The sequence below is a fragment of the Myxine glutinosa genome, chromosome 6, assembly GCF_964187855.1.
Source record: "Myxine glutinosa chromosome 6, kmMyxGlut1.1, whole genome shotgun sequence".
Taxonomy (NCBI): domain Eukaryota; kingdom Metazoa; phylum Chordata; class Myxini; order Myxiniformes; family Myxinidae; genus Myxine; species Myxine glutinosa.
Genome location: NC_136266.1, coordinates 58685698 through 58710878, shown reverse-complemented (window position 1 = coordinate 58710878; position 25181 = coordinate 58685698). Strand labels below are relative to the sequence as shown.

At 44.3% G+C, this 25181-nt stretch overlaps 1 protein-coding gene across 4 annotated transcripts in view; it reads right to left on the bottom strand.

Annotated features, from left to right (window-relative positions):
• LOC137429836 (WD repeat-containing protein 76) overlaps positions 1-24960 on the bottom strand; it is a 216844-nt gene extending 191884 nt beyond the window's left edge. For 3 of the 4 annotated variants that reach the window (XM_068120130.2, XM_068120131.2, XM_068120132.2), the window contains exons 1-3: positions 24803-24960; positions 18811-21879; positions 3854-3946 (exon numbers count right to left, since the gene is read on the bottom strand). In XM_068120130.2, coding sequence (XP_067976231.2) covers positions 3854-3946; positions 18811-21879; positions 24803-24805 — 3165 coding nt within the window. In that variant the 5' untranslated portion in view covers positions 24806-24960. The remainder of the gene's footprint in view (positions 1-3853; positions 3947-18810; positions 21880-24802) is intronic. The other variant, XM_068120133.2, reaches the window with a different exon arrangement.
• Between the last annotated feature and the right edge of the window lie 221 nt (positions 24961-25181).

The following is a 25181-nucleotide window of genomic DNA, read 5'->3' as shown; positions in this document are numbered from 1 at the left end:
CATGGCAGGCCACTCCATTTGCTCTACACCACGGTCAGCAAGAAAGTGTTGGATCATGCGAGCACGATGAGGCCGTGCATTGTCATCTTGGAAGACAAAGTTTCCTCGAAAGGCTGCACGAGCAAATGGAAGCAATCATTTTTCCAGGATGGCCCTGTACTTGAACTGGTTCAGGTTTCCATTCAGAACAACCAGGTCAGTTTTTCCCCCTGCATGAAAAGCAGCCCAAACGGTCACCCCACCACCTCCAGCTTGGACTCTTGGCACTATACAATCTTTGTTGTCGGCTGCATGCACTTGTCTGCGCACTCGGACGCAGCCATCTTGACGATAGACCAGAAATCTAGACTCGTCACTGAAGATCACGTGATTCCAGTGTCCTGGCTGCCATTGACGGTGCTCTCTGGCCCACTGCAATCGGCGCTGGCGGTGTTGTCTGGTCAGGCGTGGCTTTCTCAGGGGACGCCTGGCACGATAGCCTGCTTGAACCAGTCGTTGATCGACTAGCCTTCTGGATACAGGCACATTTGTCAGTTGCTGCCACTCAGCCCTAAGCCGATCAGCTGACTTGGTACGGCCATTGCGGACTAACCGGTGCAGCTGGTGATCATCCCTCCTTGTGGTTCTGCGGAGACGTCCTGGCCTCGGTATTCGAGTAGGGACACCCCTCTGAGCATTTCGTTTCAGGATCTTTGACACCTGACCTTGAGTGATGCCATACTGCCGAGCAATAGCACGCTGTTTCATGCCGTAATTTCGTAAAGCCACCACTCCATGACAAACAGCATTGTCGAGTTGACGGACCATCTCCAGAGGAAGCGGCAATAACTTTTGGAGACGTGCAGCAGTTGTTTTCCACGAATACAGAATGCAACAACCCTTGTATACCCGACTGTGAAGCCAATTGTCAAATGCACCTGTCCGTACATTTTGCCACGCCACCTGTGATATAATCCTGTTGTTGACTTCTTGCTGCGATAGACAATCAGTGACATGGTTCTTATAACAAATCACCAAAGTGTAAAAGAAATTCACCAGATTGATATACGGAGTTAAGAAAGTAAACCCAAGTCAAGAAAAAAAAAATTCCATATTAAATGCCAAGTCTGTATATATACAGACATGGCATTTAATATGGAATATATATTTTTTCTTGACTTGGGTTTAATTTCTGAACTCGTTATATCAATCTGGTGAGTTTCTTTTACGCTTCGGCGATTTATTTGTTAAAAGAACCATGTCACTGATTGTCTGTCGCAGCAAGAAGTCAATAACAGGATTATATCACAGGTGGCATGACAAAATGTTCGGACAGGTACATTTGACGATTGGCTTCACAATTGGGTATATAAGGGTTGTTGCGTTCTGTATTAGTGGAAAACAACGGCTGCACGTCTCGAAAAGTTATTGCCACTTCCCCTGGAGATGGTCCGTCAACTCGACAATGCTGTTTGTCATTTAGGGGTGGCTTTACGAAATTCCGGCATGAAACAGCATGCTATTGCTTGGCAGTATGGCATCACTCAAGGTCAGGTGTCAAAGATGCTGAAACGAAATGCTCAGAGGGGTGTCCCTACTCCAAAACCGAGGCCAGGACATCCCCGCAGAACCACAAGGAGAGACGATCGCCAGCTGCACCGGTTAGTCAGCAATGGCCGTACCAAGTCAGCTAATCGGCTTAGGGCTGAGTGGCAGCAACTGACAAATGTGCCTGTATCCAGAAGGCTAGTCGACCAACGACTGGTTCAAGCAGGCTATCGTGCCAGGCGTCCCCTGAGAAAGCCACGTCTGACCAGACAACACCGCCAGCGCCGATTGCAGTGGGCCAGAGAGCACCGTCAATGGCAGCCAGGACACTGGAATCACGTGATCTTCAGTGACGAGTCTAGATTTCTGGTCTATCGTCAAGATGGCCGCGTCCGAGTGCACAGACAAGTGCATGAAGCCTACAACGAAGATTGTATAGTGCCAAGAGTCCAAGCTGGAGGTGGTGGGGTGACCGTTGGGCTGCTTTTCATGCAGGAGGCAAAACTGACCTGGTTGTTCTGAATGGAAACCTGAACCAGTTCAAGCACAGGGCCATTCTGGAAGAAACATTGCTTCCATTTGCTCATGCAGCCTTTCGAGGAAACTTTGTCTTCCAAGATGACAATGCACGACCTCATCATGCTCGCATGATCCAACACTTTCTTGCTGACCGTGGTGTAGAGCATATGGAGTGGCCTGCCATGTCCCCGGACATGAATCCGATAGAGAACTTGTGGGCAGAATTAACGCGTCAAATCGACAACTTGGACCAGCAGCCTGCCTCTGTGCGTGATTTGCAGCAGGCTATTGTCACTGCATGGCAAGCGATTCCTGTCCAAACCTTGGCAAATCTCGTGAACAGCATGCCTCAACGTGTACGTGCTCTCCTGAATGCTCGTGGGGGTTACACGAAGTACTGAACTGTAATTTTACTGTCCTTAATCCCAGTCGCAATTTAACTTTTGTTTTTGTTAAAAAAAAATTTGGCTAATGTGCAAAATAAAGATACTTCTGGAAAATGCACAGAAATTTAACACAGTAAGTACTGTCTGTGAATTGAGTTCGATATCAGTTTACATCACTTCCAAGGATCAATTTATTTGCTTCGAAATGTCAAATGTGGATTTTGTTTCTTTTAAAGGTCACATTAACAAAATCTAGAATAATTTCAACATAATTCCAATGAACTGTTGGTTCTAAGTCATCTTGAAAAGTAAGTTCACCCCCACAAAAAAAATATTCCATATTAAATGCCAAGTCTGTATATATATATATTTTTTTTTTATTTATCTCATTTTAGTTCTCCAACCTAATCAGCGCACACCGACGTCACCGCCACGTACGTACGCCTTGCCTGCCAAACTCCGGAGCCATCTAACAGTACGTAATTTTACATCTTATTTCAGATACAATCATAAGTGCCTGCAAAAACTCGGTTACCGACCCGGTTTCGCCCTGTTGGGGCTTCATCAGGGCAACGAAGCGAGTCCTGCCTACACTTATGAATCTGAAAACCTTTCGGTTTTATACCAGTCATTAGGCGACTCCATACTGTCAGTGGTGAACCGCCATTAAGGTAAGGTACAGCGATAGCTGAATGAGATACCTTAATGGTGGTTCACCACTGATAGTATGGAGTCGCCTAATGACTGGTATAAAACCGAAAGGTTTTCAGATTCATGAGTGTAGGCAGGACTCGCTGCGTTGCCCTGATGAAGCCCTAACAGGGCGAAGCCAGGTCGGTAACTGAGTTTTTGCAGGCACTTATGATTGTATCTGAAATAAGATTTAAAATTACATACTGCTGGATGGCTCCTCCGGAGTTTGGCAGGCAAGGCGTACGTACGTGGCGGTGACGTCACTGCGTGCGCTCATTAGGTTGGAGAACTAAAATTAGATTACAATTGGTTACTCCCGACAGCATCCAGGCGACACCATATAATGAGTGGATACCAGAGATAACGTACGTGGCAGGTGGTGCTTATCGCTCCCATTAAGGTACAGCAATAGCTGAATGGGATACCTTAATGGCGGTTCACCACTGATACTATGGAGTCGCCTAATGATATATACATACATATATATATATGTATATATATACATACACATGTATATATATACATGTATATATACACCATATATATATATATATATACATGACTTGCAAAGTCATGTATATATATATATATATATATATATATATATATGGTCAGATACCATATATATATATATATATAATTTTTTTTTTTGTCAACAGAGAAAATTAAAGGTGGGGTGCAGATTTCAAATGCTTTCTGAGGAATAGGAGAAGTTGTCCATTTCAAACCTTTCCCAAGTTCAGCTTCTCAAAGAACATGGCGTTCTCCCGGATGTTTTTCAACCGACGTCTTTCAAATGCAGAGAGATGCTCCATACCAGGCTATAGAATAAGAACAAAAACAAAATGCATGCATATTTATTACAAGAAAAGAGAGGGTATATGGGGGGGGAGAAATAAATAAATAATTGAACTTGTGTGATCAAAACACACACACACACACACACACACACACACACACACACACACACACACACACACACACACACACACACACACACACACACACACACACACACACACACACACACACACACACACACAATCTGGCGCTTTACAAACTGGTAAACAAGGGATCTCAATGAAGTAGTTTACACAATCCCGACCGATGCTGCCTGCAAGCACAGAGTGGAGCTGCTGGTAGTCCTCCTTTAACGTACTCTTGGACCATTCTCTACATTTAAGAATCGATTCAGATTCTCAAATATAATCTCAATTTCGTAATCGATTCCAGTTCTGTGCTCATTATGCTGCATATTGTGCGTGTTTGGGTAATGTGTATACTGTGCATTGTGTTGGTCTTTTGTTATTGTAAATGCATGTGCAATGTAGCAGGGAACGTGTGTGTGTGTGTGTGTGTGTGTGTGTGTGTGTGTGTGTGTGTGTGTGTGTGTGTGTGTGTGTGTGTGTGTGTGTGTGTGTGTGTGTCACAATGTTGGTTGCAGGGTGGTGGGGGGGGGGGGGGGTTGGGGATTGGGGAGGTCGTACCAGGGGCTTCCGTAATTGATCATGTACAGTTTACAAAAGAATGCAAGTAATGAAGTTAATATTACCCGATCAAAACCGAAAAAAAGATCACGCGATGCAGTCAACAATGGGAGTGGTCAGATACCAAGCAGCTAACTAGCGCTTGCCAAGCCAGCCATTCCTTAACAGTTTTGAATGGAATGCTAACTTGAGTGCTTAAGCCACTTGGCAAGCTTTCTACAAGAAACTTTGTAACTGAACACCCCTGTCCTGAACTGTGAAAACGAGACTTTTCTCTTGATGCCCTTCTGTCAGAGTCTCATTATTCAAGAGCCGCTTCCATCAATCGTAAAACCACACCATCCAAGGTGCCACAAAAATCTCTTGGCTTCTCAAAATGTCAGGAATTCATTTTCTTGCCTTTGAAAACCCTTCGGTGACATTTCCTGAGTCAAGGTTCAACATATCAAAAAACAGGAACAAATCTATGTCCTAATCGTCACCATGACGCATCCGGCTCTCGACACCCAACAACCAATCACAGGATCCCAAATATTGGGGAGAACATGCAAGTGAAAACTCAGGTTGGAGAAGAAGAACGTTGCCTTGCAAAGCATCATGGCTTCTGTTAACCCGTCAGACAATGCCAGTGAAAAGAGGAAGAGGATTTTTCTCACTCATCCATAAGATCGACGTGCATAGGAGACTGGAGAAGGGAGACAGTAGAAATGCGGTGATTGGCGAGTGCAACGTGAGATTGTGAACCGTGTGCAACATCGAATGCCCAGAAGGACAGGTTGCTGGAATTTTACAAGTCAAAGAAAGACAAAGCTGCCGACAAGCACTGTCCTCTACACAAGCCAAAGATTGAGCAGTTAGATAAAGTTCTGTACGATGGTTTGCTCTCCAGCATGAAGAGGGAGGGCCAATCTCAGGGCCGATGCCAATAGAGAAGGCAAAGTATTTTTACGATCAGACGCCAGTCCGTGAATCCAACTCTACGGAGGGCAAGGAGGAAGGTTTTCCCAAGTGGTATGTTTGTCGAAGGCTCATCAGATGAAGATTTTGTCGGTTTCAATACTCAAGTAAAAAATCTAATATTCAAGAAATTTCCAGTACGGTGAGGAAAGCGAGTGACGATAATCCACTTCAAAGTTTACCAGAAGCTGAAATTGAAGAAAGGTGTGAAGTCGACCAAGATGTTGAAGTGACCCGTGCTATGACTGACTGAAATCAGACGGTGTCGTTAATCCACAGAAGGAAGTTTAACAACAAGATTGTTCAGAAGAAGATTTTTCAATGGAATAGATCACTTTAGCTAATGCTGGTAAAGGCCTTGACACGTTGTGACTTTGCTGAAAGAAAGCTTCCAGCACCCAGGAAGCGACGCAGCTGCACCTCATACAAGAACGTTTGAGGACGAGGTAAGAAACAATGCAGCAGTCCGACATAAATGAATGGTTCAAGAAAACCTGTATGACGAGTCTAAGTAGAAGTTGACACGAGATCGTTCATCAACTTCAAAGACTACTTTTATAATACAGGTACATTATTTTTTTCCATAAATCATTGGTAATAGACCTCAATACTATACGTTATTAGTTAGTTCATTTTTCAGAGGCAAAGTTTAACAAGTTGCTCTTTTGTACCATTCTATATAACATTTAAATAACCGGCATATTTGATTAACGGCAGGGGCAAAGTCACGTGGGTGCCAGACAATACAGCTTTTACTATTAATTAATCCTCCTTCCTTCTACGATATAAGAGAGCTGTTGGTCTGTGTGTGTGTGTGTGTGTGTGTGTGTGTGTGTGTGTGTGTGTGTGTGTGTGTGTGTGTGTGTGTGTGTGTGTGTGTGTGTGTGTGTGTGTGTGTGTGTGTGTGTCACCATGTTTCTCAGAGTTGCTGAATGGATCTTCGTCAACTTTCAGAGGTTCATCAGAGAGTGACTGGGAGTGTTATAGGCCCAAAAAATACATATATTGAAAAAGAAAAGTTCGGTTTATTGGGGATTTAAAAAAAAAAAAAAAACGCTCGATCGTGCCTAAGCCTTTTTAATTAATGACAGTTATAAACAAGTATACATTCGCATAAATAAATACAAAACAATCACCAGACATTTGAACACAAAAAAAAAAATTCCAGAAGTGCACGAAATTGGCAGTAAGGCTTCCTCTTCCTGATCAAGCATCACACACAACTCAAACTTCACATTCACCAGCATATATTCAACGAAAAGGTGATGAACCCCCTGCTTCTCTGCCTCCTCTCCCTCCCCCCCCCCCCCCCCCCCCCCCCCACGCCGGGTACTCCTGCTAGTTTTATAAATCAAAAACCTTTAGAATGCTATTTTAAGACTGTTCATCTCCCCTTACTGCCCTTTCCGAAAGCTAACCTCCCACCTGGCTTCTCCCTCCCTGATTCTCTCATGGTTAGCTCGCAAACAAAACTGCATTTATTCGTCGCATTCATACTGCACTACTTCAAGCTTCAAATTAATCTGGCTTTCACCCTGATTAGTCTCGGCCTGTAGTCGTTTTGAAATTTTTTTACCGTGGGAGCACCTCTGCCTGTAGATTTTTTTTTTCATAATTATGACATCATAGGTCACGTGGTACGGACGCCATCTTGGAAAAACGTTACACCCGTCTCCCAAGCAACTCAATGGAAAAAGTTTAAATAGGATCAATATTCAAGTACTCACCATGGGGAATAAGATATGATGATGTCACTGGTGCCTCTAGTATGATGTCATAATTCGACAAGTACAACGCATGATCTGATCAGCATGAAAAAAAAAAAAATCCTCTGCAACTGTTAGTCCGATGAACACGAAATTTGTACCATAGGAGCACCACCTCCTCCTGTGGAATATTTTAATGATAATTATGACGTCATAGGTCATGTGATCCAGGCGCCATCTTGGAAAAAACGAAAAATGTTGCACCTCCATATCTCTGCAACCGCTCCATGGAAAAAAATTGAAACATGGCTCATTGTAAAGAACTCCCCATGGTGAATGAGATACGTTAATTATGATGTCATCGGTACCTTATTTACGAAGTCATAATTCGACAAGTACAACGCTCGATTCGATCAGCATGAATTGATTTTTCTCTGCAATTTCTTGGTCCGATTGACAAAATTTTCACCATAGGAGCACCACCTCCTGTAGAATATTTCAATGATAATTATGACGTCATAGGTAACGTTGTACAACAGGTGCCATCTTGGAAAAATTGAAAAATGTTGCACCTCTATCTCTGAAACGCTCCATGGAAAAAATTGAAACGTGGCTCATTGTAAAGAACTCCACATGTTGTATAGGTGTTAACAATGATGTCATTAGTGTCATAATTTGACATGGACAATGCTTAGTCTGATCAGTTTGAAATTTATTGAGCGTGATCTATGCAACAATTATATTAGAGTATATAAATTTATGATGTAATCGCTCACGTGGTGTGGCAGCCATATTGGATCAAAGAAAAATAAATAAAAAATAAAATAAAAAACGTTCAAAAACAGAAAAGTTGGCTCACACCAAGTTGAATGCATGGGGTAAATGGCAGATGGCTCTGCACATATGGTGGATGAAAGTCCAGATGACTAACAACAAAAGAGGGTGAATTCCCCAACGGCCAGCAGAGACAGAGAAGAGTGGCGACCCCGTCTCTACCACACACTTAACCGTGTGTAACCAGCCATAGAAAGGCAATGCCATCATTGCCCGAGGAGACTCGACATCAAGTATTCCAAGAATACCATCGAGTTTTTCTTCTTTAACCGCTTGTCCGATCGATGCGGAACTTTAAACACAAGTTGGACTCCCATGGAGAATATATCATTAAAAACTGTGATGTCATAGGTCACATGGTATGGCCACCATATTGCATTAAAAGGAGGGAAAAATAATCTCTGAAACAACTCAACAAAAAAAAAATTCAACTTGCCATTTGTCTAACTAGCTATGGGGTATACAAGGTGATAACGATTATGATATTGGTAAAGTGGTATTCCAGCCATAATTAGTTGAATCAAAATCCATATCTGAAGAATTTGAAACTTCTTTTATCTGGTCGATGACCCCGATGCGAGTGAAGAATTCATTTACCACGTCATCGGTCATGTGGTCTGGCGGCCATATTCTATTTGAAATAAAAATGTAAAAATTTTCTTCCCCAGAACCACTCAACAGATTGATAATAATAATTCATTTATTTTGTATAGCGCTTTTCATGAAGCCCAAAGGCGCTTTGACAGAGTGCAAAACATAATGCATAACAAAACATGAAAACAACAATTGCAAAAAGACAAGAATCAATAGGGAAATATTTAAAGCAAAAGGAGGGAGAAGGAGAAGTGAAAGTCAGGGGTTAAATGCTGTGGGTTGAATGTTGAATGCAGTGCTGAACAGGTGGGTCTTGAGTGATGTTTTGAATGTGGTGAGTGAGGAGGAGTCTCTGATGGTGTGAGGTAGTTAGTTCCAGAGGGTGGGAGCAGCGATGGAGAAGGCCCTGTCCCCCCAGGATCTGAATTTGGTCCGCATGGGGGGGGGGGGGGTCAGGAGGTTGGTACCAGCAGAGCGGAGGTTGCGGGTGGGAGTGTGTCTGGAGAGGAGGTCAGCCAGGTAGGATGAGGCCAGGTTATGGAGGGCTTTGTAGGTCAAGAGGAGGATTTTGTACTGGATTCTCTGGGAGATGGGGAGCCAGTGAAGCTTGTAAAGGACGGGGGTGATGTGGTCACGGGTCCGGGAATGGGTGAGTCGACGGGCAGCGGAGTTCTGAATGTATTGGAGTTTATTGGTGATTGTTGAGGGTGAACCATAGAGGAGGCTATTGCAGTAGTCCAGACGGGAGGTGATGAAGGTGTGGATGAGGGTTTCTGCAGCCGTGGAGGAGAGGGATGAGCGGAGACGGGCGATGTTTTTCAGGTGAAAGAAGGCTGTCTTTGTGATCTGTTTAGTGCATTTGTCGAAGGAGAGGGTTTGGTCAAAGATGACGCCAAGATTCCGGATGAGAGGGGAGGTGGATACTGGGATACCGTCGATGTTGAGGGCAAAGTTATGAGTGGGTTTTGTGAGCGTTTTTGGGCCAATGATGATTATTTCAGATTTATCACAGTTAAGTTTGAGGAAGTTGATTTGAAGCCAGGATTTTATTTCATAGATGCAGTTTGTCAGGATAGAGTGGGTGTCGGTGGAGACGGACTTGGTGGAGATGAAAAGCTGGATGTCATCGGCGAAGCAGTGGAATTGGAGACCATGACGGCGGATTAAGTGACCGAGGGGGGACAGGTAAAGGATGAAGAGGAGGGGGCCAAGAACTGAACCTTGGGGGAGGGGAGCAGTGGGGGATTTGCAGTTATTGATGGAGATGAACTGGCGTCTGTCAGAGAGGTACGATTTAATCCAAGAGAGGGCAGTGCTGGTAACGTTAAAGGTGGATTCAAGTCGGGTGAGGAGGATGGTGTGATCGATGGTGTCAAAGGCAGCGCTGAGGTCGAGGAGGACGAGAATGTTGAGGTTGCCAGCGTCAGAGGAGAGGAGAAGGTCGTTGGTGATTTTGAGGAGAGCAGTTTCAGTACTGTGGTTGGAGCGGAATCCGGATTGGAATGTTTCATACAGGTTATTGGCAGAGAGGTGATGTTTGAGTTGAGCGGCTACAGCGCGTTCCAAAACTTTTGACAGAAAGGGTAGGTTGGAGATGGGTCTGAAGTTATTTAGGGTGTCAGGGTTTAGACCAGGTTTTTTTAGAATGGGGGTAACAGCAGCAATTTTGAGGGATGGTGGGATGATGCCTGTAGACAGGGAGGAGTTTATTGTTGCAATGATAAGTGGAGAGAGAGCAGGGAGGGAGGCCTTGACAAAGCTGGAGGGGATGGGGTCAAGAGTGCAGGTGGCAGTTTTCATTCCTATGAGGAGTTCAGAGAGGTCAGTCGGGGAGACTGGGGAGAACTGAGACAGGGGAAGGCAGGATAAGGGGGGGCAGGTGGTTGGAGGGGGAGCGGGTGCAGCGGTGGTCAAGCTGTTGTTGATGTTGTCAATTTTGCGTTGGAAGAAAGAAAGGAAGGAGATGCAGTTGTCTACTGTGAATGACTGGGTGGTGGTGTCCAGGGGGCGGAGGAGTTTGTTTATTGTCGAGAAGAGTGCTTTTGGGTTTCCGGAGCCAGAGTGGATAATTTGAGAGTAGTAGGCGGAGCGGGCGTGGGAGAGGGCATCTTTGTGAAGAGAGGGTGATGTGAAACTTCATACATATGATCGACTGGCCATAGAGAATATAGTTGTTTTTTTTCCCCCCATATTCACCTTTATTGATGCAATTGAACCTTAATGTGCATAAAAGTGGTTGTTAAATATCCGAATAATCAATCAATTATCAATAAACCCTGGTGTTGGGCTAGCGGCTCGGGTGTCAGCTTAGGATCCTAGGATCCTGGGTTCGAAACCCGGTCGATCGCTGAATTAACGCCAGGGGGGTTGACTCAGCCTGTCATCCTTCCGAGGTCGGCTAATTGAGTACCAGTTCACTGGTAATTCCCTGCTTGTCGTTAAAGGCGGCAAAAAGGGTTAGCGTCAGGAAGGGCATCCGGCCGTAAAACATTGCTTCAAAAAGGGGACCGAAAAACAACAACTACCACGGTTCCCGAAAAAGGCCAACCCCCGCTTGCGGGGAAAAATGGCCTCTAAAGGTGGTTTTTTTTTTTTTATCAATAAAGCTATGGATAATGGCAGTGCATGTAACATATTAGGGTGCATGGATGATACCAGGAAATGGGATATAATAGCAGTGGGTCAAAATATTAGCATGTTCAGTTAAGGATGGTATTTTTGTTCAGACAAACGAGCACGTGAGGTGAGACGATGCATTCTATCAAGTGCAGTTCCAGTTGCTATGTAATATACTGTACATCTTAATATGGCAAGACTTGGGATCAATAAAATAATGAAATATTACTCGTACAACAAATACATCGGCTATAGAAAATCGACAAAACGATTTCAAATTTTTTTTTCCTTTTGTTGCCTTGTAGCCTGCCCGGTGTGTACCCTGGTTTAGAATAGGTACACAGTATCCCTGCGTGTCGTAAGAGGCGACTAAAAGGGTTGGTGTCAGGAAGGGCATCCGGCCATAAAAACATTGCCTCAAAAAGAGAATCATGACAATTACAACTACATATGGGCAGGGTACAGCCCGAAGTACCCCGTGGGGGACCCCACTCCTCGTCAAAACTCAAGGTGGGGAACCCGATCGAAGCAAGGGTGGAAATCACTCCATTTATGACGAAACGTCTGATGCCCGACGTGGAGATCAGTTTCTGAGGTTTGGGACATGGAATGTAGGGACAATGACAGGGAGACCAGGAGAAGTGGTGGAAGTATTGGTCAGAAGAAAAGTGGACATATGTTGTGTGCAGGAGACGAGATGGAAGGGAAGTGGTGTGAGAATGGTGAAGGGTAGGCAGGGACAGAAAAACAAGTTTGTGTGGCAAGGGTGCCCAGAAGGCATGAATGGTGTTGGTGTCCTGTTTTCTGAGGAGTTTGTAGACAGTGTGGTGAGTGTGACTAGAGTGCGTGAAAGGTTGATGGTGAAAATGATGATTGGAAAGCTCTTGGTGAACGTCATCTCGGGATATGCTCCGCAGGTTGGTCAGAGCGATGAAGAGAAGGACAAGTTCTGGTGTGCAATAGAGAAGCTGATGGAAAACGTGAAAGATGAGGAAGTTGTTGTGGTAGGAGGAGACCTAAATGGACATGTGGGAAGGAGTATGGACGGTTTTGAGGGAGTTCATGGGGGTTACGGATATGGTGTGAGAAATGGAGACGGTGAAAGGATTTTGGAGCTTGCTGATGCAGCTGATTTGTAATACTCAGTTCCAGAAAGAGGATAATAAGCTTGTTACATACACGTCAGGTGGGTCGACGACAACCGTTGACTACCTGATGGTGCGTAGGCGAGACAGGGGCACCTCCGGGACACAAAGGTGATCCCAGGGGAGGAGGCTGTTTCACAGCACCACTTGGTTGTCTGCGACATAAGGGTGAAAGGTGTGAGGAGAGCTCGGTGGGTGAAGTACCAACCGAGAATGAAGGTGTGGAGGTTGAAACAGGTGACAGTGAGGGAGGCATTAAAAGAGAGGCAGAGTATGGTAGAGGATGATGAGGTTGAGCTTGAAAGTGGTTGGATGTCAATGAAAGATAGTCTGTTGGGAGCCGTTAGTGAGGTATGTGGATGGACAAAAGGACCACCGAGGCACTCGGAAACATGGTGGTGGGATGATGAAGTTGGAAGGAAGATTGACAAGAAGAGGAAGAAGTTCAAGGAGTGGCAGAAGGCGAAGGGCATGGGGGCAGAAAAGGCAGAGCATGAAAGTTATAAGGCAGCCAAGAAAGCTGCAAAGAAAGAAGTAGCAAAGGCGCAGGAGGCATGCAGGAAAATGTTCAGAGAACGCTTGGATTTGGAAGAGGGTCAGAGAGCGGTATTCAGGATTGCAAACCAGATAGCGAAAGAGGTGTGATGTGATGGGGGTGAGTTGCTTGAAGGATGAAGTGGGACAAATTGTTGTGGACCCAGATGGAATTAAAGGAAGATGGAAGAGATATATGGAAATACTGTTGAATGCAGAGAATGAATGGGATGGCAACAGAGAGTAACCCAGTTTTAGGACCGGCAGAGAAGATAACCGAGAAGGAAGTTGAGGAAGCGATAAAAGCAATGAAGAGTAGAAAAGTAGGAGGGCCGACTGGAGTTGTGGGAGATATGTTGAAGGCAGCGGGAAATTGGAGTGTGAAGAGAATGACAGAGATCTGCAATCTGGTGGTGAAAGAAGGCTGCATTCCAGTGGATTGGGAACCGAGTACCCTCGTCCCTCTATACAAAGGGAAAGGTGACCCTCTGGACTGTGGCTCGTATCGAGCGATAAAGTTATTGGAGCATGGAATGAAGGTATTTGAAAGGGTGTTGGAGAGGATAAGGAAGAAAGTGAAGATTGACGAAATGCAGTTTGGGTTTATGCCAGGAAGAGGAACGACAGACGCGCTTTTTATTGTGAGGCAGTTGCAGGAGAAGTACATGGAGAAGAGGAAGAACATGTTTCTTGTGTTTGTTGATCTGGAGAAAGCATTCAATAGGGTTCCACGTGAAGTAGTGACATGGGCATTGAGGAAGTTAGGAGTGGAGGAATGGTTGATCAGAGTAGTGATGGCAATGGACAAAAGAGCACGCACAGCTGTAAGGACGAAGGACGGGAACAGTGGTGAGTTTGAGGTGAAGGTGGGAGTGCATCAGGGGTCGGTACTAAGTCCACTACTATTTGTAGCTGTGATGGAGGTGCTGGCTCGGAACGTAAAGGAGGGTTTACCATGGGAGTTGTTGTATGCCGATGATCTGGTGTTGATTGCAGAAAGTATGGATGGACTGAAGGAGAAGATGAACAAGTGGAAGGAATGTATGGAGACAAAAGGTCTGAAGGTGAATATCGAAAAAACGAAGGTGATGGCAAGTGGTAAAGCATGTGGTGAGGTGGAAAGAACTGGGAAGTGGCCGGGTGCTGTGTGCAGGAAGGGTGTCGGAGTGAATTCCATTCAATGTACAATGTGCGCTGAGTGGGTTCATCAAAAATGTAGTGGGTTGAGAGGGTCATTAACCAATGTGTCAGCTACATTCAAATGTAAGGTGTGCACAGAGGGAGCTGCAGATGGAGGAAATGTTGAGTTGGATCTTGGACACGGCGTGAAGCTGGAAGGTGTGAAAACATTTTGTTACCGAGGAGACATGCTGAATGGAGAAGGTGGATCAGACTCGGCAACGGTTGTTCGAGCGAGATGTGCATGGAAGAAGTTTCAGGAACTGAGTTGCGTGCTGACGAGGAGGGGTGTCGTTGAAGCTGAAGGGAAAGGTGTATGCTGCATGTGTGAGAAGTGTTATGATTTATGGGAGCGAGACATGGGTAATGAACGTCGAGCAGCAACGGAGGCTGGAAACGGTGGAAATGCGAATGGTTCGGTGGATGTGTGGAGTATCGTTGAGAGAGAGGAAGACAAATGATGACTTGCGAAAGATGATGGGAATAGAGCCTGTGATTGATGCTGTGAAGAGAAACAGTTTGAGATGGTTTGGTCATGTGTTGAGGAAGTATGAAAGTGACTGGTTGGGAAGAGTGATGGAAATGAATGTAGAAGGCAGTAGAGGACGGGGAAGACCGAGAAAGACTTGGCTAAAGATGGTCGAAGAAGAAATGCGGGCAAGGGGGTTAACAAAGGGAGATGCAGAAAATAGGGCAAAATGGAGAAGATTGTTATGGGGACCGCAAGGCAAACTCCCGCTCTTGCAGGGAAAATGGCCTTAAAATGCCTGTTGTTGTTTTTGTTTGTTGCCTTGTGGCCTGGAATTACATTGCATCAAGTCAGACTTTTTCCTCCTTTATTTACACATCGTAACCCACAACTTCCAAGTGAAAAACAAATTCTACAAATTTCACAAAATTAATTAAAAATACAAAACTGGCATATCTTGGTTGGATAAGTGTCCACCCTCCTGAGTTAATACTTGGTGGAAGCATCTTCGGCAGCAATTACAGGTGAGTGTTGGGATAGGTCTCTACCTCGTCCGTTGGGAGTATGATACATTAGAATCAGAAACCATTAAGAAGATTGGTGTTTAAAGCTGTAGCAAAAATTCACCCAGAAGTGCAATAATAATGGGCTAAATGGCCTCATGTTCTTGATTGTGGTCATGCAGGATTGTGCAGCGACGACACAGTATTACATAGTGCAGTCCCATGGCGAATGTGGACCCTTTGGAAATTTCAAGTCATTCTGCATACAGAATATTAATACTTAAATTAATTCGATTCCTGATAAATAATTAACCTTTGAAGCGACAAGCCAAATTCCACCTCTCACCCGCCGATTGGCTGGAGTAGAGCAGCGTTACTTTTTGTTGCAACATAGACTTGATCAATAATTGCAATTATTTATTGTGGCATTGGCCTAGCACGTGTTAGAATTAAGTGATAGAGCAAATTTCAAGGCAATTGTCCCAGGGGTAAGCCTGGTGTTGGCTTAGCGGTTAGGGTGCCGGCTTGGGATCCTAGGATCCTGGGTTTGAATCCCGGTCGATCGCTGAATTAACGCCAGGGGGGTTGACTCACCCTGTCATCCTTCCGAGGTCGGCAAATTGAGTACCAGTTCCCTGGTAATTCCCTGTGTGTCGCAAGAGGTGACTAACAGGGTTGGTGGCAGGAAGGGCATGCGGCCGTAAAACATCGCTTACAAAAGGGGACCACGGTGCCCAGAAAAGGCCAACCCCTGCTCTGCGGGAAAAATTGCCTTTAAAGGCGGCTCTGTCCCATGGATATGTAACTGTATAAAAATCAAAGGGTTCACACTCGCAGATATATCTTCAAAAGCCACAATTATTTCTATGTTATTGAGGGGTTGGCTGAAGGAAAGTTGGCCCACGATTTTCATGAACTGGCTGGCCAGGCATGATGGTCGATTACGGTTAGGGCAGGAAATTGGAATTAGTTTATGGTGATAGTGACAGCTCGCCTACTCTGCGCGAAGGACACCGTGGGATCTTTAATGCAATCAGATGGGACACCCATTCAACATCCATCGAAAGGACTGCACACACAATCACTCTGCCTGTGAAACACCAGAATGATAGTTGAAAGTTGGGTCGAATTATAATGACAGAATGAAAGCGACAGTCAAACACAGGCTTTACAGCTTAGAGGCGAATGCATACCTCTCGGCCATCCTCCAAGCCCTGCTTATCTATATGTATTAGCACGAATAGGTGTGTGTGTCTGTGTGTGTTGACGAAGGTGATGGCATGTGGTGAGGTGGAAAGAACTGGGAAGTGGCCGTGTGCTGTGTTGCAGGAAGGGTGTCGGAGTGAATTCCATTCAATGTACAATGTGCGCTGAGTGGGTGAGATGTGCATGGAAGAATTTTCGGGAACTGAGTGGCGTGCTGACGAGGAGGGGAGTGTCGTTGAAGCTGAAGGGAAAGGTGTATGCTGCATGTGTGAGAAGTGTTATGATTTATGGGAGCGAGACATGGATCATGAACGTAGAGAAGCAACGAAGGCTGGAAAGGGTGGAAAGGCGAATGGTTCAGTGGACGTGTGGAGTATCGTTGAGAGAGAGGAAGACAAATGATGAATTGCGAAAGATGATGGGAATGGAGCCTGTGATGGATGCTGTGAAGAAAAACAGGTTGAGATGGTTTGGTCATGTGTTGAGGAAAGATGAAAGTGACTGGTTGAGAAGAATGATGGAAATGAATGTAGAAGGAAGTAGAGGACGGGGAAGACCGAGAAAGACTTGGCTGAAGGTGGTGGAAGAAGAAATACGGGCAAGGGGGTTAAGGTTAACAAGGGGACATCCAGAAAATATGGCAAAATGGAAAAGATCGTCATGGGGACCGCAAGACTCACCCCGCTCTGGCAGGGAAAATGGCCTTAAAATGCCTGTTGTTGTACCAAGTTTTGCTTTGTTCCTCTTCCACCATTAAGTTGTCGTGGCAACAAAATAATTTTTTACTTAACATGATCTCTGAACTTTAACCGCAAAATTGAATCGGTTTATCTTTGCATCATATATACCAATTTTGGTGAATATCCCATCCTGGTTCACAAGTTAGCTCAGTAACAGAATTTATATTTAACGGGACCTCTGACCCCTTGAGTCCAAATTAAATCAGTTCATCTTTATCTCATTCTACATAGCTGCACAAAGTTTGACTTGGATCCCTCCAGGCGTTCTCAAGTTATCGTGGTAACGAAGACCTATCACGGAAAGACGGAAGGACAAGCGGAAAACAACCTCCGCCACCAAAAAAAAAAAAAAAAAAAAAAAAAAAAAGTAAAAACGTAAAAGGAAACTCAGGCTGAACAGTTGATGTTTTGTAATCCAACGATAGTCTGGATCTGGATCCGGACCTGAACCAAAATCGAATTGGCTTGTTCTTGTTACTCAACCAACTGAGATATTCGGTTATATATTGTTTTTATCCCTCTCAAAGTTGAAAAACACTTTCGTAATTAAAAATATATATACATTGTATCCAGACCTGGACATTGTATCCAGATCACCAAAATCAATTTGTCTTTGCAACACCCAACTTGTCCATTAAGTTATAGTCCGTAGCCATCCACAACGTTTTGAGATATTATACTATATATGGTTTTGGCCCTATCTCTCAATGGTGAGAAATCATTTTTTTAAATTCTAGGATCCGGATGCGGATCCGTGTCTTCACTAAAATCTAAACAATTTGTCCTTGTCACACACCCAACCTGCCCAACAAGATTCGTCCAAATTTGTCCATATCATTTTGGTATCCTGCTCACAGACAAACAAAAACAGACAAACAGGGGTGAAAACATAACCACTATCCATCTACGGTGATGGAGGTAACTAGAACGTTCAGAGAACACCTTACCCCACGCCATCTTGAGAAACAAGGACATGGACAGGTCTACGAGTGGCAAGTTTGATTGGTTGTGATGACATAAAACGCCATAACATCTTGCCCAAGTACTGCTAAATGGAAGTGTTTTGAAAGTGCCAAAAAGACAATTTGTGTTCTAAAGTGTTTAAGTATTTAATTATACTAAAATTAAATAAAGATTTTAAAGGTTGTAGAATAACATTAATTCCAGAAGATTACCGCCGTTAATGCAGCATAATTTACAAAGCCGTAACACGTTACATTAGTTCTTTATGCCTATCGTTTATGTCCTTTATGAGGTCCTTAAAAACAATACATTTCCTGTTTTGAATGATTTTCAACTTTGTTTGACTGCCAGACAAAGCAGACAGAATGAAAACTTTATCTCACTACTCTCTAAGCATGTGCGACCAGGTCGAATTCAGAGTTGAGGAAATGCTGAACGACAGGTTCGTTTTCCGATTCGTGTTCAAAATACAACATTCAATTTAAATAAAGTTCTTCCTCGATCATAAACTGACATTTGTAGACAGAAACACAGATAGATAGAAGAGACCCAATTGCTTACCCCCACTTTCCGCTATGTGTGTGTAGGGTAAAAATGACGATCTGATAATAGAATTCCACCATTTTAAAAGCAACCAATTTCTTCAGCGATTCCACCGTTCATCCATCACAAATTATTATCAAGAAGCAATAAACATTCCAACATGCAATCAAATTTTCTAAAACGAAGGAAAAACTTGGCATTCGACTGACCTCATCAGTGGCATCCATTTCACTGCTGTCAGTGTCAAGATCACTCTCATCATGCTCTTCATCCACCAGTTCAACTTCATCTTCCAGTTCAACTTCATCTTCCAGTTCAACTACATCCTCACTGCTTTCCGTTTCATCCTCACTGCTTTCCATTTCATACTCACTGCTTTCCATTTCATCCTCAGTCACAGTGCTGTCACTGGAAATGGAAATGGGTCGAGATGGTAGCACTATGCGCTTTACAAGAACGCGAAGAGAACGTAGTCGATGTAACTTCAAAGAGAATAAAACAGGTGAGGCATTCTGTGGAGGTGTGCAAAGTTTGGTTGAGGAAGATGCAGGTGAAGTTTCCTTGTGTGGAGGGGAAGGTTGTGATCTGGCAAAAGATGGCATTTCCTTTGGGAAAATGGCTGGTTGTGGTGAGTTATGAATAGGCAAGTTTGCATCTTGGACACAACGTTGCGTTGAGGAAGACACAGGTGAAGTTTCCAATAATGGAGGGAAAGGATGTGGAGCAAAAGATGGCCTCTCCTTTGGGAAAACATCACATTGCAGTGAATTATGGATAGGTAAGTTCACATATAGAGTACAAACTTGCGTTGAAGACGCAGGTGACTTTTCATTGGGTGGAGGGGAAAGTTGTGATGAAGCAAAAGATGACATTTCCTTTGGGAGAACATCAGATTGCGGCGAGTTTTGTAGAGGTAAATTCACGTATAGAGTACAAACTTGCGTTGAGGAAGATGCAGGTGAAGTTTCCTTGAGTGGAGGGGAAATTTGCGATGAAGCATAAGATGCCATTTCCTTTGGGAAAACGTCAGACTGCGGTGAGTTATGGATAGGTAAGTTCACATCAAGAGTACAAAGTTGCGTTGAGGAAAACGCAGAAGTTTCCTTGGGTGGTGGGTAAAGTTGTGACGAAGTAAAAGATGACGTTTCCTTTGGGAAAATGTCAGATTGTGGTGAGTTATGGATAGGTAAGTTCACATCTTGGATAGAGAGTTGCATTGAGGAAGACACAGGTGGATTTTCCTTGGGGGGAGCAAGAAGTTGCGATGCAGCAAAATATGACCTTTCCTTTGGGAAAATGTCGAGTTGTCGCGATTTATGGATAGGTACGTTCACATCATGTATACCATGTTGTTTTAAGGAAGGTGCAGGCAAATTGTCCTTGTGTGGAAGGAAACGCTGTGATGCAGGAAAAGATGACATTTCCTTTGGGAGAACGTCAGATTGTGGTGAGTTTTGTGGAGGTAAGTTCACGTATGGAGTACATGCTTGCATTGAGGAAGATGCAGGTGAAGTTTCCTTGGATGGAGGGGAAATTTGCGATGAAGCATAAGATGCCATTTCCTTTGGGAAAACGTCAGACCGCGGTGAGTTATGGATAGGTAAGTTCACATCAAGAGTACAAAGTTGCGTTGAGGAAAACGCAGAAGTTTCCTTGGGTGGTGGGGAAAGTTGTGACGAAGTAAAAGATGACGTTTCCTTTGGGAAAATGTCAGATTGTGGCACGTTATGGATAGGTAAGTTCACATCTTGGATAGAAAGTTGCATTGAGGAAGGTGCAGGTGAATTTTCCTTGGGGGGAGCGAGAAGTTGCGATGCAGCAAAATATGACCCGTCCTTTGGGAAAATGTTGGGTTGTAGCGATTTATAGATAGGTACGTTCACATCATGTATACGATGTTGTTTTAAGGAAGGTGCAGGCAAATTGTCCTTGTGTGGAAGGAAACGCTGTGATGCAGGAAAAGATGACATTTCCTTTGGGAGAACGTCAGATTGTGGTGAGTTTTGTGGAGGTAAGTTCACGTATGGAGTACATGCTTGCATTGAGGAAGACGCAGGTGAAGTTTCCTTGGATGGAGGGGAAATTTGCGATGAAGCATAAGATGCCATTTCCTTTGGGAAAACGTCAGATCGCGGTGAGTTATGAATAGGCAAGTTCACATCAAGGGTACAAAGTTGCGTTGAGGAAAACGCAGAAGTTTCCTTGGGTGGTGGGGAAAGTTGTGACGAAGTAAAAGATAACGTTTCCTTTGGGAAAATGTCAGATTGTGGCGAGTTATGGATAGGTAAGTTCACATCTTGGATAGAAAGTTGCATTGAGGAAGGTGCAGGTGAATTTTCCTTGGGGGGAGCGAGAAGTTGCGATGCAGCAAAATATGACCTGTCCTTTGGGAAAATGTCGGGTTGTAGCGATTTATGGATAGGTACGTTCACATCATGTATACAATGTTGTTTTAAGGAAGGTGCAGGCAAATTGTCCTTGTGTGGAAGGAAACGCTGTGATGCAGGAAAAGATGACATTTCCTTTGGGAGAATGTCAGATTGTGGTGAGTTTTGTGGAGGTAAGTTCACGTATGGAGTACATGCTTGCATTGAGGAAGATGCAGGTGAAGTTTCCTTGGGTGGAGGGGAAATTTGCGATGAAGCATAAGATGCCATTTCCTTTGGGAAAACGGCAGATCGCGATGAGTTATGAATAGGCAAGTTCACATCAAGGGTACAAAGTTGCGTTGAGGAAAACGCAGAAGTTTCCTTCGGTGGTGGGGAAAGTTGTGACGAAGTAAAAGATGACGTTTCCTTTGGGAAACTGTCTGCTTGCAGCGATTTATGGATAGGTAAGTTCACATGTTGTATACAACGTTGTGTTAAGGAAGGTGCAGGTGAATTTTCCTTGTGTGGAAGGAAAAGTTGTGATGCAGGAAAAGGTGACGTTTCCTTTGGGAAAATGTCAGATCGACATGATTTATGAAGAGGTAGGTTCACATCTAAGGTATAAAGCTGCATTGAGGAAAACACAGGTGAATTTTCCTTGAGTGGAGGGGAAAGTTGTGACGCAGCAAAAGATGATATTTCCTCGGGGGAAATGTTAGATTGTAATGAGCCATGGATGGGAAAGTTCATATCAAAGGTGCCAAGTTGTGATGGGTTGGTTGTTAGCAAGGCCTGTTGATGAAGACACGGTAGTTGTGGCAATATCAAATCCGGCGAGCTTGAATGTGATGCAGTGTCAAGTTGTGCTGAATCAACTACAGGTGTGAACTCTTGGCGCTGCTTGCAATCCTGCAAAATATTTAAGAATCTGACTATAACAAATGGGAAAAAAACATTTCATTGCATTGCATTCCTTCATCACCTCACTTTACAGCTGAATAGGCCGTTGGAAAACATCATACATTAGGATGTTAACTACAACAGCACTCATCGATAATGCGATATGCCTCCACCACATCATTACATCATTATACACACAGTACTGTACCAAGTTTGATTTAAATACCTTCAGCTGCTCTCCAGTATCACATTTTAACTTGACATGACCTCTGACCTTTGACCTCTTGAGCACAAAAATCGAATCAGTTTATCTTTGCATCATATATACGTATTCCTTTTTTTTTTGGAAATTCCATCACTAGTTCACAAGTTAGCTCAGTAACAGAATTTTACCTTAATGGGACCTCTGACATTTGACCTCGAGCCCAAAATCTAATCAGTTCATCTTCACATCATTCTACACAGTTGTGCCAAATATGACTTCAATTCCTTCAGCCATTTTTTAGTTATCGCGGTGACGAAAACCTATCACGGATGGATGGACAACCGAAAAACATAATGCCTCCAGCGACTTCGTCGGCCGAGGAATTAAAAAATAAAAATAAAGAGGGAGTTGAAAAAAAATACCGCAAAAAGGGGATTGGAAAAATATATATACTACAGTGAAAAAAATACCACAAAAAAGGGGATTGGAAAAAAAAAGGGGGAGTTGAAAAAAAAATACCACAAAAAGGGGATTGGAAAAAAAAGAAAAAAAAAAGGGGGAGTTGAAAAAAAAATACCACAAAAAGGATTGGAAAAAAAATAAGAAAAATAAATTTTTTAAAAGGGGGAGTTGGAAAAATAAATACCACAAAAAGAGGATTGGATAAAATAAAATAAGAGTCGAGGTGGGAGAGGTGAAGAAGAAGGAAGAAGAAGAAGAAAAAAAAAAAAAAAAAAAAGTCCGTGAGCCTCCAAAAGAACAGACAAGCATGGCGCCAGTACGAAAGACAGGTACGGGAGGCTCCAATACAAGAGACAGGTAGAGGAGGCTCCAAAACTAGAAACAGGTACGGGAGTCTCCAATACGAGAGACAGGTACAGGAGGCTCCAAAACGAGAGACAGGTACAGGAGGCTCCAAAACGAGAGACAGGTACAGGAGGCTCCAAAACGAGACAGTGAGGTACAAGAGGCTCCAAAACGAGACAGTGAGGTACAAGAGGCTCCAAAACGAGACAGTGAGGTACAAGAGGCTCCAAAACGAGACAGTGAGGTACAAGAGGCTCCAAAACGAGACAGTGAGGTACAAGAGGCTCCAAAACGAGAGACAGGTACAGGAGGCTCCAAAACGAGAGACAGTGAGGTACAAGAGGCTCCAAAACGAGACAGGTACAGGAGGCTCCAAAACGAGACAGGTACAGGAGGCTCCAATACGAGACAGGTACAGGAGGCTCCAATACGAGAGACAGGTACAGGAGGCTCCAATACGAGAGACAGGTACAGGAGGCTCCAATACGAGAGACAGGTACAGGAGGCTCCAAAACGAGAGACAGGTACAGGAGGCTCCAAAACGAGACAGGTACAGGAGGCTCCAAAACGAGACAGTGAGGTACAAGAGGCTCCAAAACGAGACAGTGAGGTACAAGAGGCTCCAAAACGAGACAGTGAGGTACAAGAGGCTCCAAAACGAGACAGAGGTACAAGAGGCTCCAAAACGAGACAGTGAGGTACAAGAGGCTCCAAAACGAGAGACAGGTACAGGAGGCTCCAAAACGAGAGACTGAGGTACAAGAGGCTCCAAAACGAGACAGGTACAGGAGGCTCCAAAACGAGACAGGTACAGGAGGCTCCAAAACGAGACAGGTACAGGAGGCTCCAATACGAGACAGGTACAGGAGGCTCCAATACGAGACAGGTACAGGAGGCTCCAATACGAGAGACAGGTACAGGAGGCTCCAATACGAGAGACAGGTACAGGAGGCTCCAATACGAGAGACAGGTACAGGAGGCTCCAATACGAGAGACAGGTACAGGAGGCTCCAATACGAGAGACAGGTACAGGAGGCTCCAATACGAGAGACAGGTACAGGAGGCTCCAATACGAGAGACAGGTACAGGAGGCTCCAATACGAGAGACAGGTACAGGAGGCTCCAATACGAGAGACAGGTACAGGAGGCTCCAATACGAGAGACAGGTACAGGAGGCTCCAATACGAGAGACAGGTACAGGAGGCTCCAATACGAGAGACAGGTACAGGAGGCTCCAATACGAGAGACAGGTACAGGAGGCTCCAATACGAGAGACAGGTACAGGAGGCTCCAATACGAGAGACAGGTACAGGAGGCTCCAATACGAGAGACAGGTACAGGAGGCTCCAATACGAGAGACAGGTACAGGAGGCTCCAATACGAGACAGGTACAGGAGGACCCAATACGAGACAGGTACAGGAGGCTCCAATACAAGAGAGAGAGAGAGAGAGAGACAGGTATGGAAGGGGCCAAAATGAAGTTACACGTGCGGGAGGGTCCAAAGTGAAGGTAAAAGTGGGGGAGGGGAAAAATTAAAGTACACGTGCGGGAGAGAACAAATGAAATCGGTACGAGTAAAGGTGGCGTAGGAAAGCAACAAAGGAATAATCACAAGATAATTTTTCTTAAAGATCTTTTCGAAACCCTAAAATTAAAAAAAAAGATGATATTGAACGGACAACAGCGCGAAAAGAAAAGAAAATCTTCGCAATTCGATACTTTTGTTTGAGCAACAGATTTTACCTCAAGGCACAACAACCGCACAACGGGATGAAGAGAATATCGAACACTTGATAAATCACTCATTTCATCGATCGTCTCAAATCTTACAGATTATTTAGCTTTCAGCTGCAAAAAGACGTTCAAAATGTACACATGGATTACGTCATTAACTTTACTTCTTAAACGACGTGACCCACCATGGACCGCTCAATCCTGCAGATCAATGCAACGACGAGATTTTCAGCGAGACCCAAACACTTCAAAGAAGCCGAACAACCCGACCCGTTTTGATTGAGGAAACTACCCCCTTCAGCTCACGCCTCACACCTCACACGTGCGAGCCAAGCAACGGTATTTCTCGCTCATCGCACGCTATCATACCATTGGCAGTTTCAAAATCACGTGATGTACTTTGAAGATTCGGGATTCCTCTTCTTCTTCGTTTGGCTTGTGGCGTTTTCAGAGCCCTGACGCTCTATATACGCCACGCGGCCACACCTGATTGAGGTGAATGAAGGAGCCATTGGGTAATTCAAAATACTAAATGGATTTTCCGCTCTCTTTTGAAAATTTCAG